Raw genomic sequence first — 16737 nt, forward strand, 5'->3', positions numbered from 1 at the left:
TAGGGAGGATGAGGAACAATTTTCCAATCCATTTTCCTGATTTTCTACTGCGTCATAAGGGCTGTATGGGGTTTGGCACTGTCATGGTGTAGTCTGATGAGCTGGCCCTGAAGCTGTGGTCTGTGGGTCATGATGGCACGTTGCAGCTTGTCCAATGACAAACAGTAATGGTCCCGGCTGCTCTTAGGTTCAGACAAAAACAACCACATTTCATTCTGGGTAATGATGCCATCAAACCACTGTTTCCACTCTTCAGTAAAGGTCTTCATGAGACTCTCGCACACATTCTTCCTCATCATTTTTGTTTCTCTTGTCAATAATCTAGGCACCCAACATGCACAGATTTTCCGTATTTTAGTGACTGTACCAGTGATACCACACTACCCAACGACAAATGATTCATTTCAGCAAGCTGACATGTAGTCACACATCTGTCATTTTGGATGATTTGATCAATGATCCCCTTATTCACATCACTCACTGCCGTCGATGATGTACCGCATCGTGGATTGTCCAGCAGAGAGAAATCACCTTCTTTAAACTTTTGCAACCACTGCTGGATACTGCTGCAATCCACGGTGTCCTCCCCATAAACAGAGAGCAACTTCCTGTGAATCAATGTAGCAGAGTCATCACCGGTCTTGGAGGAGGAGGAGGAGGAGATTAGTGTTTAACGTCCCGTCAACAACGAGGTCATTAGAGACGGAGCACAAGCTCGGGTGGGGGAAGGATGGGGAAGGAAATCGGCCGTGCCCTTTCAAAGGATCCATCCCGGCATTTGCCTGAAGCGATTTAGGGAAATCACGGAAAACCTAAATCAGGATGGCCGGAGACGGGATTGAACCGTCGTCCTCCCGAATGCGAGTCCAGTGTGCTAACCACTGCGCCACCTCGCTCGGTTCGCCGGTCTTGAAGAGGAACTCCATCACCGACCGTTGTCGCAACCTGCCATCTACTTCACGGTCCATTATACTTTTATACCAACTTATAGCTAAATGTTCCAAGTATGTTCACAAAAAATTTCATTCTCCTCCTGCAAAAAATAAAAAAAAAGAGATGACTGTGACAAACCTTTTGAACTCCCTTTGTAATAGAATTAATAATCCAGCTTCACCCAGTAAACATCAGACTATTTATGTCTCACATATGTGTGAGCATTTATGTCCAACATAATCATAAATATTTATGTCTAATGAAATCACCCCTAGCTTTTATTGTTTAGCTGAAACCATTGCTTCTGCTAATTTAATAACTACTCATATAGTCCTACTAAAATTACTTGATAGTTGACATATCAGAGATTGTTGCTGGCTTCCTCCAATCAGAGACATCACGTCATGTTACCAAAAACACAACTCACCTTAAAGGCATGCTCGTTCGCTGCCCCCTCATCTTCATCATCCCGCATCTTCTCAATACTGAATGTGCTGGGTCCAAGAAAATCTTCAGAAGGTGAATATTCCTGGAATGGTTTGAAAAAAAAATGCTTCATAAAGACAAGAGAAGTAAAACAAAGGTAATGTACTGCAGTCAAATTAAATCAGGTAATGTTGCACGAATTGGATCAGGAAGTAAGACACCAAAAGCAGTACATGAGCTTTGCTATATGGGCAGCAAAATAACTGATGATAGCTGAAGCAAGGTGGATAAAAAATTACGACTGGCTATAGCAAGAATAACAATTCTGACCAAGAGGAACTTGTTGACACTGAATATAAATTTATGTGTTAGTAAGTCTTTTCTGAAGGTATTTGTCTGGAGTTTTCACATTGTACAGAAATGAAAGACAGATGATCAAGACTTCAGATAAGAGATGAATAGAAGCTTTTTGAATGTGGTGCTACAGAAGAATGCCACAGATTACCTGGATAGATCGAATAACTAATGATGGGGCACTGAAGATATTTGTCTGGAGTTTTCGCATTGTACAGAAATGAAAGACAGATGATCAAGAGTTTAGATAAGAGATGAATAGAAGCTTTTGAAAAGTGGTGCTACAGGCAACCATCACATGTAAATATCCTACTTTCAACATACCATAAATAGTTTTCTTCAATGATGTCCTGACAACTTGCTACAACAAATCATACCATGGAGATATCTTTAATGTGGTGCATCAACTACACTATATTTTCGTAGTACACAAGTACAAAGCAAAGTTACCAAATATGACAGATAAGGTTCACAAATGTATAAAGCAACTTGGCACCCTTTTGGTTTGCTTCTTCGATCAGCCAATCATAACAATAATACACAGAAGTTTGGAAAAGAAAATTGCGGATGTGTGAGGACCAGTTGCACTTCAGCAAAGTTAAAGACATCAGAGAGGCAATTCCGATGTTGTGCTTGATAATGGAAGCAAGACTGGGAAAAACCTAGACACAGTCAAATGATCTGTCAACCCAGAAAATGTGTTCAGCAAAGTAAAATGGTGCAATATATTCAAAATTCTCAGAAAAACGGGAGCAAGCTCCATGGAAAGATGGGCAATACCCAATACAGAGACGAATCGAGAGGCAATTATAAGAATGAGTGACCAAGAATGAAGTGCTCGGAATAAGAAGGATGTAAGACAAGGATGAAGTCTTTTGAACCTACTTTTTAATCTGTACACTGAAGAAACAATGAGATTAGGTTAGATTAAATTCAGTTTTTGTTCCATAGACCCAAAAAATGAGATGATTCTTGTGGGTGGGGAACATGCCAGAAAGTATAACATAAACCATTTCCATTTCAATATAATATTTACTACCCTGGTCATTTTTCAGGAGATTGTTGAAATAGGTGAATACGATGCTGTAAACTGGAACAGCTAATATTTACAGAATGAAACATTGTTATACACTATTGATAAATCTATCAACACAAAATACCTAATCTTGACTGTTGTGACCAAGTGCTGTCAAAACTGAAATCTACCATTTTTTTTAAATTTAAGCTGGCTTAACAGTCTCTGTTAAGATATTCATCTACGGAGTAGAAGGAGTTGCCTATCAAAAAGTCTTTCAAACTCTGTTTAAACTGTGCTTTATCTGCAACCAAGGTTTTATTGGTTGCTGGCAAGTTATTGAAAATGTGTGTTCCTGAATATTGGACCCCTTTTTGGACCAAGGTAAATGACTTTAGATCTTTATGTAGATTTTTCTTATTCCTAGTGTTGATACTATGTATTGAGCTATTGGATGGAAATAGAGATGTATTACTTGCAACAAATTTCACTAAATAATAAATATACTGAGAAGCAATGGTTAGAATACGAAGTTCCTTGAACAGATTTCTACAAGTGTTCTTGAATTTACACCACAAATGATTATTATCACATGCTTTTGTGCCCTAAAAACTTTTGCTCGGTTTGATGAGTTGCCCCAGAATATGATCCCATATGACATAATAGAATGAAAGTAAGCAAAGTATGCAAGTTTTTTATATTTATATCTCCTACATCTGACATCATTCTCACTGCAAATATAAACTTGCTTAGGTGCTTAAGCAATTCTGTGGTATGCCCTTCCCAACAGAATTTATTATCAAGTTGTAATCACAGAAATTTAACACTGTCAACCTCTTTGACCTGCATCTCTTCATATGTTACACACATGCTCGGGTGAAATTTCTTACAGGTTCTGGACTACATATAGTGGGACTTCTCAAAGTTTAATGACAGTGAATTAGCTTTAAACCACTTATTAATATCAATGAAAATTTGATTAGCAGTTATTTATAAATTTGTAATTGACTTACTACTTATTGCAATGTTTGTATCATCTGAAAACAAAACAAACTTAGCATCTGGGATGTAACAGATGAGAGGTCATTAATGTGCACAAGAAAAAGCAATGGACCAAAGGTGGAACCTTGAGGAACACCACATGTAATTAATTCCCAGCCAGATGAAGACAGACTGCTTACTGCACAGAAATTTCGCAATGATATCCTTTGTTTCCTGTTGGATAAATGACTCAAACAATTTTGCAGCATTGCTGGTGACACCACAATATTCTAATTTACTTAAGAGAATGCTGTAGTTCACACAGTCAAAGGCTTCTGACAGGTCACAGAAAATGCCAGTAGCCTCTAATTTATTATCTAATGAATTAAGTACATTCTCACTGTAAGTGTAAATAGCTTCCTCTACATCAGAAACCTTAAGAAATCCAAACTGTGACTTGGACAATATATTATTTGCAGTCAGATGCTTAAGGAGACACTTAAACACAACCTTTTCAAATATTTTTGAGAAAGCCGGCAAAAGTAAAATTGATCAATAGTTTGATGGTATCTCTTTATCCCCCTTCTTGTAAACAGGCCTAACGTCAGCATATTTTAGCCAATCTGGAAATGTTCTGTTGATGAGAGTTTTATTACACAAATACCTTAAGATGTAACACAACTCACGTGAGCACTCTTTGATTAATTTCCTTGATATGTTATCATACTCACTGGAATACTTAGATTTTAAGGATTTTATGATGAATGCTACTTCTTTGGGAGATGTGAGTGTCATTTCCATTTAACTGAAGTCATTTTTAAAGACTGGTCTCAGATACTCCATTGCACTGTTCACTGAACCTGATAACCCCAAGCTGTCAGTAATAGAAATGAAGTACTTGTTTAAGAGGTTTGCAACACTACATGTACTTGTTACCAAAGTCTCATTCATTTTTAGAGCTATCTGTTCCTCTTACTTTTTGGTCCCAATTGTCTCTGTCTTTGCTATATCCCATATCCCATACAATTTTTCTTTTGTTGCCTGATGTAATTACTTTTTTCAATATTTAGCTCTATTACTTGTCATGCATTACAATTCTAACATCAGAGCTGTTCCTAGATAGTAGAGACAGTTTCTTTTTTGTTCCATATGGTATCTTATTCCTTGTGTAATCCACAGTTTATTTTTTGACTTCTGTGTGATTTGAGTTATCTTTAGGGAAAAACAATTTTCAAAAGTGTAGGTGACTTCATTAATGAATGCTTTGTATTTTTACATTTGAGTCAGCAGTATTGTGAACATCTATCCACTTCATGTCTTTGAGCAATTTCCTGAATTTCTCAATTTTTTACTTGCTTATTACCCTCCTGTACTCATATTTAAGGTAGGTTCAGGAATGGTATTAAAATTCATGGTGAGAGGATATCAATCATAAGATTCACAGAAAGTGAGGTAGAATTGCAGGACTTGCTGAGTGGAATGGACAGTGGATTGAGAATAAACCAAAGGTAGATGAAAGTCTGATGAGTAGCAGCAATGAAATTACTCATAAAATTAAGACCAAAACTTGGGACAGTGAAGGAGATAAAGTGAAGGAATTCTGCTACCTTACAAGCGAAATATCACGTGGCGGACAATGCAAGGAGGACACAGAAAGCAGATTAGCGTTGGCAAAGTGGGCATTATCGGTCAAAAGAAGCCTACTAGCATCAAACATCGATCTCAATTTGGAGAAGAAATTTCTGAATATATAGGTTTGTAACACAGCACTGTATCGAAATTGAACATGGACCGTGGGAAAACTGGAAAAGAAGAGAACTGAAGTGCCTGAGGTGTGGCGCTACAGGAAGATATTGGTTGAAAATTAGATGGACCGATGAGGAGGTTCTCTGTAGAGTCAGTGAGCAAAGGAGAATACGCTGGCAAGGAAAGGGGACAGGATGATAAGACATGTGTTGTGACATCAAGGAATAATTTTCATACTACTGCAGTGAGGTGTAAAGGTTTTAAGCTGTAAGAGAAGGCAGCGACTGAATAATACCCAACAAATGATTGAGGGCAAATGCAAGTGCTACTCTGAGAGAAAGAGTTGGTAAGATAGGAATTTGTGGTAGATTGTATCGAACCAGTCAGAAAACTGATGAAAAAACTGACGTACCTTCACTCATTACATGCGCAAAGTTTGCCAAAGCAAGAATAAATATGATTTATGGAACATAGTACTTTATAGAGAAACATGTAAGATACAATGGAGTACAGGTTGTGCATAGAACTGAACACATTGACAGGACACCAGTAATACAGATTACAGAATAGGCAGAGCACTCGTTTGTGAATGCTTAAGTAATACTGTTTCCTTGGTGGCTCACAAGAGCATGCCAGAGGGCTGACCCAATCGGCCCCTATAAGCACGCTTGTTAACTGTATGGATTGCAATGTCTGAAATTGTGCACATTGTGAGTGAAGGTACAACAAAAACAGGCAGTCATAGTGCAAGACATGCGAAATCATGCAAACACCATTGTCATCGCACACAATATGTTCTTATGGTTCAAATGGCTCTGAGCACTATGGGTCTTAACTGCTGAGGCCATCAGTCCCCTAGAACTTAAAACTGTTTAAACCTAACTAACCTAAGGACAACACACACATCCATGCCTGAGGCAGGATTTGAACCTGCGATAGTAGCGGTCACACGGTTCCAGACTGTAGCGCCTAGAACTGCTCGGCCACTTCGGCCGGCTGTTCATATGGAATCACATTCACAGCCAAGCTCTTCTTTCAACCTAACCTAGACCTCGGACAACACTACAGATCATAATGTCACCATGAACTTCTTTCATGAAATAGTAAAAATAATACTGAATAAACATTCTCAGTGTTCCATTGCAGCATCATACACATGTTTGTATCATGTCACATGTCCTGTGCTGTGACTGGCTGATAGAAGCAAATGGAGCTGCCACGATGTTGATTAACATGTTTGTATAGCTGCAGTGTTGTAATTAGTGGAATTCATCTTCATTCAGCCTATGTAAATAAGCAATTTAACTGATGCAGCACATAAGGATCTCCTCTAAATGTGCCATGTTTGGTTCTATTTATTATGCTTAATGTCACGAAATTTGAGGTCAATGCATAGAGCTTACTTTTATGAGGTCATCCAACCTTTGGAAAAAAAAAAAAAAAAAGTGGCTCACCTGGAGCACTGGAGACCAAATCACAGTTGAAGTAGTTCCCTTGGAACTCCACACACTTCTCCCAGCAGTGCCGCCATTGTTGGAAGAATGAAAAAAGCCTCTTTTGGAATGGAGTTTTCTTGGCTGGTATTGCTGCCATAATTTCCTCTCATGTCTGAAATTGTGTTCCTTTCCTTTCAATGGTCTCTTGAGTTTAGGGAGCAGTCAGAAGTTGTAGGGGGGCCATATGAGGAGAGTAAGGAGCCTGTTGAAGCACAGGAATCTGGTTTTCCGCTAAAAAATAAAAAAGTCTGAATCAAGTGTGAGGAATGAGATGGACCACTGTCGTGATGGACATACCAATTTCCTGTTGCTCGTAAGTCCAGTCTCTTGTGCCGCACACCATCATATAGGCAACAAAGGACATCCCTGCAGTACTCTTCAGTTAGTGATTGACCCTGTGGTGTGCACACATTGTGTACCGCACTGCAGAAGTCAGAAAAAACAGTCAGAATCACTGATTCTGCTGCACAGTTGGCGAGCCTCTTTGGTCTTGGTGATGAATACTTCCACAGTGATGACTGGGATTCAGTTTATGGGTCATACCCATACACTGACAACTTGTCACCAGTGATTATGGTGTTCACGAAGACATGGTCTCTGTTTGTGTAGTCCAGAATATCCTGTGAGACTTCAACAAAAAGTTGCTTTTGCTCTGTCGTCATTGGCTTCGGCACAAATCTCACTGACACTCTCTTCACGACCAAATCTTAGGTCACAATGGAATGTGCCAATATGTGCCAATACACTCACCTCCTCCACAATTTATCTGACAGTCACACGATGGTCCCGCATCACTGCAGTGCTCACTTTGGCAGTGACCTGGTCATTTGGGCTTGTTGATGGCTGACGAGTGTGGCTCGCTCTCCTCTGATATGCAGCCATATTTAAACTGCTTGTACTACTCCTTAACATGTGCGATGCTCGTAGCATCGGCACCAAAAACCGTCAGAACCTTCAGAATGGTTTCCACCTGGCTGTTGCCCAATTTCTGGCAAAATTTCATGTAGTAGTGCGGCTCCAGTTGTTCCATCATTTCCCTTGAAATGAAAAACTGACGCAAGACCTATACACTACCCCACTCAGCTGCTGCTTGCCAGCAACTGATGCTATCGACAGGTGGGAAAAAATTTGTACATGTGCACGAAGGTTCAAGTCGGCTCATGCAAGCACACTAGATTCATATTGATGAGGTTTTCAAGGGGAGGGGGGAGGGGGGAGGGCGGAGGGGGGAAGGGGGAGGGGAATGAGGGAGTCAAATACATTTTTTTAACAGACCTCATACTTCAAGTTAAAAGTTCAAAAAAAGCTTAATTATCATAGGAAAATCAACTTTTAGTGATGAGACCTGTAAGTTTCTGAAAAGCATAAAGAGGGAAATACTTCAGGCAGAGGTGAAGGAAACACTGAAACACAATAGGTTGCAACTTCAAATTAGATGTCTACTCTTATGCCCACACATCCATGCAGGTATATGTTCACAGCACTATGTTCTTGGCTCAACCCTATGATGACAATGATGCACTCCAGTAATGTTGAGAGGGTAAAATGTCTGTTATGTACACCTATAGTCTATGACAGAGTTTACAGCCTACGGGATGAGGATGGACAGTAGACTGCTGCGTGGATAGCCAATCAGCACTCAGCCTGTTTCCACATTCTGTACTGTATATGCTTTCATTCATATTTGAGCATTCTATCATGTTTCACATGCACAAAACTACAATTAACTGACTTATGGGGTGTTCTGTGTGATGTGCGAGTTTTCTCATAATGGCTAAAACACTTAGAAGATGAAAAGCGTTTCACAAACTGGCAATGGACCTTATTTTTAAAGTGTATTCATTCTTCACATGTGAAGCAGATCCAAGTGAGCTGGTTTGCAACGTTGCCAAGGGGCAGGAATGTAAGATAGTGGCTGTTTATGCACTTTCACTGAGTTGACAATGCAGCATTACTTGTGAGTCGTGTGGCTAGAGGCTACTGATGCTGTCACTGACTATAAAATGGGATATCTCAGAAGTGTAAACATTCTGTATGCATAGAAATCCTTTCAGATTTTAGCGGAAATGTGGACTTCTCCAAATTCCACTTTTTTTGTTGAAGGCAGATTGCCTTCCATGTCCAAATATGGACTTCTTGTGGCTGTTTTCACACTGCAGTGAAGTGTTGTTGGATCAATGGAATAATGTTCAAAAGAGAATTCTGAAGTTGTGACAATGTCTTCTTTCATAAAACCTTCAGCAGTTTATGGATGCAGAGTTGTATTTTGCCCTATTAATCAGCTTTAATAAATTTAATGAGGTACTGGTGTAATCCAGATATGGCAGCCAAGTCTCAGGCCCTAGATGTCACTTCTATTGGGCCACTAATATGCACAATGGGTCAGGGGGTGGAGTGTGTTTGTGTGTGTGAGTGAGTGTGTGTGTGTGTGTGTGTGTGTGTGTGTGTGTGTGTTGGGGGGGGGGGGGGGGCAGGTAAAAGCAAAGAGATCAAGAAAAAGAAAAGTAGGAAGTGGAAAAAGAAGAAGTACAGATAGAAGGAAAAGATAAAAGACCAGAGGGCACAAAAAACGGAAGAAGCTAAGATATAAGGAGAGGATTAATGACAATATTCTGATCAAACTTTGCTGAACAATAGTTCCACAAGACATACCTCTTCTGTATTGTATTCTTTATTGGTCCTTTCAATCATTTTTGTAAAGCAAGTATATTATGATATTGGAAAAAATTTTTATGATACAATACACACAGTATACACATCCAACAGTAATCATACATAACATTTTCATCATAGAAGACAATAGGTATCATACAGTTGTTCAATCAGTTCCATTTACACCAAATGCAAGAAATTCAATTGCTCCACATCTTAAAAAATCTTTACAAATTTTCTACTATCATTACATTTTTATAATTTTTGTGGCGGCGTTCGTAGCGACAAACAATTCGCTGTAGAAACGGCTTACGAAGTCACCGCCACACTTTTAATAGCGGGCCGACCGGTCCGCTGGAACAGTGAACAGAAAGATGAAAACCCAAACACTCTGATTAAATAAAAGTCGGTACTTATCTTTATTAATGAAGATACAGAAACACAGTAGTGAACTCCGTGTCTACAGAAATCTGTGTAGTTCGAGTCGGAGCGGCTAGGTCAGCGTCGGCTGACGACAAACAACAACTCTGCCGCGATGAACACACAACTGACTAGCAAGTACACAATTCGGTGGCGAGTATACAACTGAGCGGCGAATACAGAACTGTCCTAGCGCTCGCGACTCCAGCGCTTAAGAAGCCAGAAGCCAGCGGTGGCGCGCGCAGACTTGCGGCGATTTCCTGTATCGCTGGCGCTGCTTATGCGGACGGCGTCCGGACTTTGATGCTGCCAACCTTTTGGCAGCGGGCTCGGTTGGCATTACTGGCTAGGATATAACACTCCTCCCCCCCAAATCGCCGCACCGTCGTTGAATAATGACGTGGCGAGCGTCGACGGCGGGGGAGGGGTCTGGCCGCAGGCGTAGCAGAAGAGACCGGGGTGGAGACTGTTGTCGGTGGCAGTCCCCGGTCCGCACCCCAGCATTGGCTGCGCGGGGCCTCGGGAAACACCGACTGAAAACCGAGGTCAGGGTGCACGCCTGTGACCACGGGCGCAGCTTCTGGTACTGGACACGACGGGGCATCGGGACCCACGAAGAGAGGCAGCGTCTCCTGACGCTGCGTCGACGGCTGCTGAGTGGGCGCCGGACAAGACGCTGCGGTGTCAGACTCCTTGGGGGTGCCCAAGGAAAGCGGCTGCAGGACAGGCTGCACAGCCACCGCTTGGGAAGGCGGCCCGGCTGAGGGGTCGAGGTCCATCAGCTCCGAAGGTGGTGGCGACTGAAGAGGGACCACAGGCGCCGGAGCGACCACCTGGGGCGCTCCCGGATGAAGCTGCGCGGGAGGCATCAACGGGACGGGCTGTCGGCGTGGGAGCGGCGACGGCTGCTGCTGCTGCCCTGGGGGCGGCAGCGAAGTCGGAAGGCGCGGCTGGAACCCGCCGCGGACCAAATCTGCGGACAAAGAACGAGCGGCAGAATCTGGGCGGCCAGCGCGGCGCAACTGGTTCTGATGCCTCCTGTGCACCCCAGTAGCACCTCGAACAGTATAAAAACCGCGACCCTGGACACGTATCACGGTACCACGTTCCCAACGACGGCGACCGTGATAAACTCTGAATAAAACGGCGTCGTTGCGCTGAAAACGCGTGCAATGCTCAGAAGCGGCGGGTCGATCCGGGGGGGTGCAACAACCGTAGTAGGGTGCGATGACGACGGCCGTGGAGAAGCTCCGCAGGCGAAGGGCCGTCGCGTGGCGTGGTCCGGTACAACGACAGGAACGTGATGAGGGCCTGCTGACGAGAGTGCGTAGCACGAAGGCGGTCCATATGATCCTTGAATGTGCGTACAAAACGTTCCGCTGCACCATTCGATTGAGGGTGGAACGGCGGAGTAAGAACATGGCGAATGCCATTGGCAGAACAAAAACTTTCAAATTCAGCAGAGGTAAACTGTGGACCATTGTCAGACACTAAAACTTCTGGAAGACCCTCAATACAAAAAATTGAAGTCAACGCCTGTATAGTTTGTGCAGACGTTGTAGACTGCATGGGCACAACAAACGGAAAATTACTAAATGCATCTATCACGATGAGCCAATGAGAATTCCAATATGGACCAGCGAAATCAATATGTACTCGCTGCCAGGGACCGGCAGGGCGTGCCCACTCGAAATAGCGTTGAGGCGGAGCAGCTTGGTGTTCGGCACACGTCAAACAATCTGTAGACATCTGCGTAATCTGCTTATCAATGCCGATCCATGTACAATGACGGCGGGCAAGCTGCTTGGTGCGGACCACTCCCCAATGACCTTGATGCAACAAGTCGAGGACCTTGGATTGGAGCACTTGGGGAACCACTACACGAAGCTGGTCATTCTCGGTGCGTAACAGCAAAACTCCGTGCGAAACAGGCAACAGATGACGTTGCGGATAATAGCGACGAGCCACAGGATCCGATATGTCCTTTGCCTTGGATGGCCAACCACGTTGAACAAAACGTAATAGTAAACTCAGATGAGGATCCGTAGCTGTCTCACGTGCCACCTGACGATAATCAATTGGAAAATCCCGGAGGGACTGATGCTCATCGGCGTCAATCTGATGGCAAGAGTCGTCAGAGGAATCGAAGACATCATCCGCAGCAATCGGCAATCTAGAAAGCGTTTGCATGCTGAGCTGTAGGGCGATACAATATCTCATACTGGTATTGTGATAACAAAAGAGCCCAACGTTGTAGTCTCTGAGCTGTCCGCTGAGGAACTGGTTTAGACGGATGAAACAGTGATGTCAGGGGCTTGTGATCTGTTACTAAATAGAATGGTCTACCATAGAGGTAGTGATGGAATTTTGTGACACCGAACACAATAGCCAACGCTTCCTTGTCCAATTGGCTATAATTACACTGAGCTTTGTTTAGCAATTTAGATGCGAACGCAATAGGACGTTCGGTGTTACCGACTCGGTGAGACAACACAGCACCGAGGCCGAAAGAAGAGGCATCACAAGCTAACACCAGAGGCTTGTTAGAGTCGTAATGGACCAGACAACGATCATTCAATAAAGCCTCTTTAAGCTGCTGAAAGGCTGATTGGCAATCAGCTGTCCACACAAACGGAACATTCTTACGGCGGAGACGATGCAACGGTGCAGCAATCTGTGATGCATTAGGTATAAACCTAATATAATATGTCAATTTGCCAAGAACTGCTTGCAATTCATGCAGATTGCGAGGGGCGGGCAAATCACGAATAGGTGCTAAATGTGACTGGGAGGGATGAATGCCTTGAGCATTAATAACATGTCCCAGATACTCCAGCTCCGTAAGGAAAAATGAACATTTATCGATGTTGCAACGTAGGCCTGCCTGAGACAACACTTTAAACAAACACTCCAAATTACGGAAATGTTCAGCAGACGTCCGACCGGACACAACAATATCGTCTAAATAGTTGCAACACGATGGCACATTAGCCAGAAGTTGTGACAAAAAGCGCTGAAAAACAGCTGGAGCTGACGCACAACCAAAAGGCAAATGCAGAAAACGGAACAACCCCAACGACGTGTTTATGACAAAATACTGATGTGATTGCTCGTCGAGGGGCAATTGCAAATATGCTTCACGGAGATCAATTTTGGAAAAGAAACGAGCTTCCCCTAACTTATCCATCAGCTCGTCCGGTCTAGGCAAAGGAAAAGAATCAATGACAGTCTGAGGATTAACTGTCGACTTAAAATCAGCACACAAACGTAACTTGCCAGACGGTTTCTTTATAATAACTAAGGGAGAAGCCCACTGGCTCGCTGAAACGGGTTGAATAACACCGTTGTTTTGCCAACGACGAAGTTCATCTGCTACAGGTGCCCGGAGGGCGTGAGGCACTGGACGAGCATGACAAAATCGAGGCTGAGCATTATCTTTTAACGTAATATGAGCGGCAAAGTTCGCAGCACAACCTAGTTCGTCTTTAAATATGTCACTGTATTGTTTACACAAATCGGTTATGCTGTCTTGAGGAACAACAACAGAATTAATTTGCAACACATTGTCTTGGATAGACAGGCCAAACAAGTCAAAACAGTCTAATCCGAAAATGTTTACACTGTCTGTAGCGCGGAGCACTGTGAATGAAACTGTTTTTGTATTGCCACGGAATGTGGCTGGCACGCTACATACACCTAACACAGGAATTTGTTCTCCACTATAAGTAGCCAAAGAATGTTTTGCCGCTGAAAGTTTAGGGCGGCCGATAGCCACATACGTAACACTATTTATGAGAGTCACAGACGCACCAGTGTCTAATTGAAAATTGAAGGTCTTATCCTGGATGCGTAGTTTCACAAATAGTTTATTACACTGTCTCTGGATCGGTGCAGTGGAGGCGGAAGACACAAAATCAGCGCGTTTAGTGCGTGTTCGCTGCTTACGACAACTCGTGGGTTGGGCGGGTGGAACAACAACTCCTGCGTCACTTGCAGTCTGTACATCACTTTTCACAGCGTTTGAATTACGCTTGGGTCGCATAGCAGAGGGCTGGGTGGGTGGCTTATTGCGAACAAGTTTATTACCCACACGAACCGTGGAAGAGTCTTTAAACGCGACCTTCTGGGCGGGCTGGCTTTGAAGAACATGAATATCCATGGGCTGGGCAGCACTAGAATTGTTCTTGCGTTTACGCAAACAAACAGTCTGGATGTGTCCTTTCCTTTGACAAAAGTGACAAACCGCGTTTCTTAACGGGCAACGTTCACGAGGATGAGCAAGAACACACTTAGGGCAAGACTTAACTCTTGCATTTTGCACACGCGGCTGACGAATGTGTTGAACATGACGCGGCCGGCTAGTGTTTACAGTCTGACTCTGCCGGTGGGGCCGCGGGCGTGACATAACTTGCTTAGCACAGGCAATTTGAGAAATACATGGCTGATCTAACTCACACTCAGCATAGTCAAAAGTATCTTGGGCTTCAATGATGTTCATCACAGTCTCTAATGACGGGTCAGGCAACTTTAAGATAGCAGCACGAATACGAGAATCTGCAATGTTTTGAGTAATAGCGTCTCGTAGCATGACATCACTGTAGGAAGCTCCACACACACAATTAAATCGGCACTGACGGGTGAGGCCCCGTAAATCTGTTAACCACTGTTTATTAGATTGTTGTGGCAGTTTCTTTAATCTGAAGAACTTGAATCTGGCTGCTGCCACATGAACTCACGACTCGAAATACTCAGCAAGCTTGTTAACAACAACGTCATAGTCTAAAGCTTCTGGCTGGGATTCCGGGAACAACTTACAAAGTAGTCGATAGACTTCCACGCCTGCAGTGCTAATTAAATGAAGCTGCCGCTCAGTGCCTGTGATTTTGTAGACTGTCATGTGCGCCTGCAACTGCGCGAAATATTCTCGCCATTCTTCTCTTGATGCATCAAAAGCAAGGAAAGGTGGTGCTGCCTGTGCTTGTTCCTTTTGTGTTGGAGGATTAGCCGCTTGTTTGGCGATTGCTTCCACCAGACTTTGTATTTGCTGACTCTGTAACAAGATCAACTGTTGTAATTCGGCAGACATAGTGAACACAAATTAAACCAGCCCCCAAAATTTTATCGCTATAATTAGTATAACCAGAAACAAGTTGAACCAGCCCTGCACACGAGTTCGGAAGTTCTCGTCGCCAGTTTTGTGGTGGCGTTCGTAGCGACAAACAATTCGCTGTAGAAACAGCTTACGAAGTCACCGCCACACTTTTAATAGCGGGCCGACCGGTCCGCTGGAACAGTGAACAGAAAGATGAAAACCCAAACACTCTGATTAAATAAAAGTCGGTACTTATCTTTATTAATGAAGATACAGAAACACAGTAGTGAACTCCGTGTCTACAGAAATCTGTGTAGTTCGAGTCGGAGCGGCTAGGTCAGCGTCGGCTGACGACAAACAACAACTCTGCCGCGATGAACACACAACTGACTAGCAAGTACACAATTCGGTGGCGAGTATACAACTGAGCGGCGAATACAGAACTGTCCTAGCGCTCGCGACTCCAGAGCTTAAGAAGCCAGAAGCCAGCGGTGGCGCGCACAGAATTGCGGCGATTTCCTGTATCGCTGGCGCTGCTTATGCGGACGGCGTCCGGACTTTGATGCTGCCAACCTTTTGGCAGCGGGCTCGGTTGGCATTACTGGCTAGGATATAACAATAATAATAGTACACACATTTAGCTTTTTAACCTGCTAGTACTCAGCTACACCTTAACAACACTCTTGAACTAGTCTGATCCAGGTAGATGTTCCAAATGCTGAACCATTATGGGGTTGGTGGAAGGAAGTGCTAACCCACAAGAGTATACTGTGTTAGATTAGAGGTACATTTGTTCCATAGTGAGGGGATCCTCAAGGATGTAGAACATGCCATAAAACAATACATAACACACATTTTAAAAAAGAAAGCAGAAGAAGAAGGATGGACACACACACACACACACACACACACACACACACACACACACACACACACACACACACACACAGAGAGAGAGAGAGAGAGAGAGAGAGAGAGAGAGAGAGATTTTGGGAGGGGGTGGGAGGGTGGGGGAGGGGGGGATGCTAATGTGCAAACACAGTTAATAGCACTTATTTACATTAATGGCATGACTGCATTGAAGATTATTAGCCTTTACAAATGTCTGCTTGTGTCTGTGTACGTGCAGATGGATATGTGTGTGTGTGCGCGTGTATACTTGTCCTTTTTTCCCCCTTAGGTAAGTCTTTCCACTCCTAGGATTGGAATGACTCCTTACCCTCTCCCTTAAAACCCAAATCCTTTCGACTTTCCCTCTACTTCCCTCTTTCCTGATGAAGCAACCGTTGGTTGCGAAAGCTTGAATTTTGTGTGTATGTTTGTGTGTGTTTGTGTGTCTATCAACATGCCAGCACTTTCGTTTGGTAAGTTACATCATCGTTGTTTTTAGATATATTTTTCGCATGTGGAAAACAAAGATGATGTTTCTTACCAAATGAAAGCGCTGGCAGGTCGACAGACACACAAACAAACACAAACATACACACAAAATACAAGCTTTCGCAACAAACTGTTGCCTCATCAGGAAAGAGGGAAGTAGAGGGAAAGACGAAAGGATGTGGGTTTTAAGGGGGAGAGGGTAAGGAGTCATTCCAATCCCGGGAGCAGAAAGACTTACCTTA

The 16737-nt window shown here is 43.3% G+C and overlaps 1 protein-coding gene across 1 annotated transcript in view; it reads right to left on the reverse strand.

Moving 5' to 3' along the window:
* LOC124717026 (zinc finger protein 184-like) overlaps nt 1–16737 on the reverse strand; it is a 133371-nt gene that overhangs the window by 36123 nt on the left and 80511 nt on the right. Inside the window, exon 5 of the mRNA XM_047243682.1 lies at nt 1361–1462. Within this exon, the coding sequence (XP_047099638.1) occupies nt 1361–1462 (102 nt within the window). The remainder of the gene's footprint in view (nt 1–1360; nt 1463–16737) is intronic.

This window comes from Schistocerca piceifrons, chromosome 9 (genome assembly GCF_021461385.2).
Source record: "Schistocerca piceifrons isolate TAMUIC-IGC-003096 chromosome 9, iqSchPice1.1, whole genome shotgun sequence".
Taxonomy (NCBI): domain Eukaryota; kingdom Metazoa; phylum Arthropoda; class Insecta; order Orthoptera; family Acrididae; genus Schistocerca; species Schistocerca piceifrons.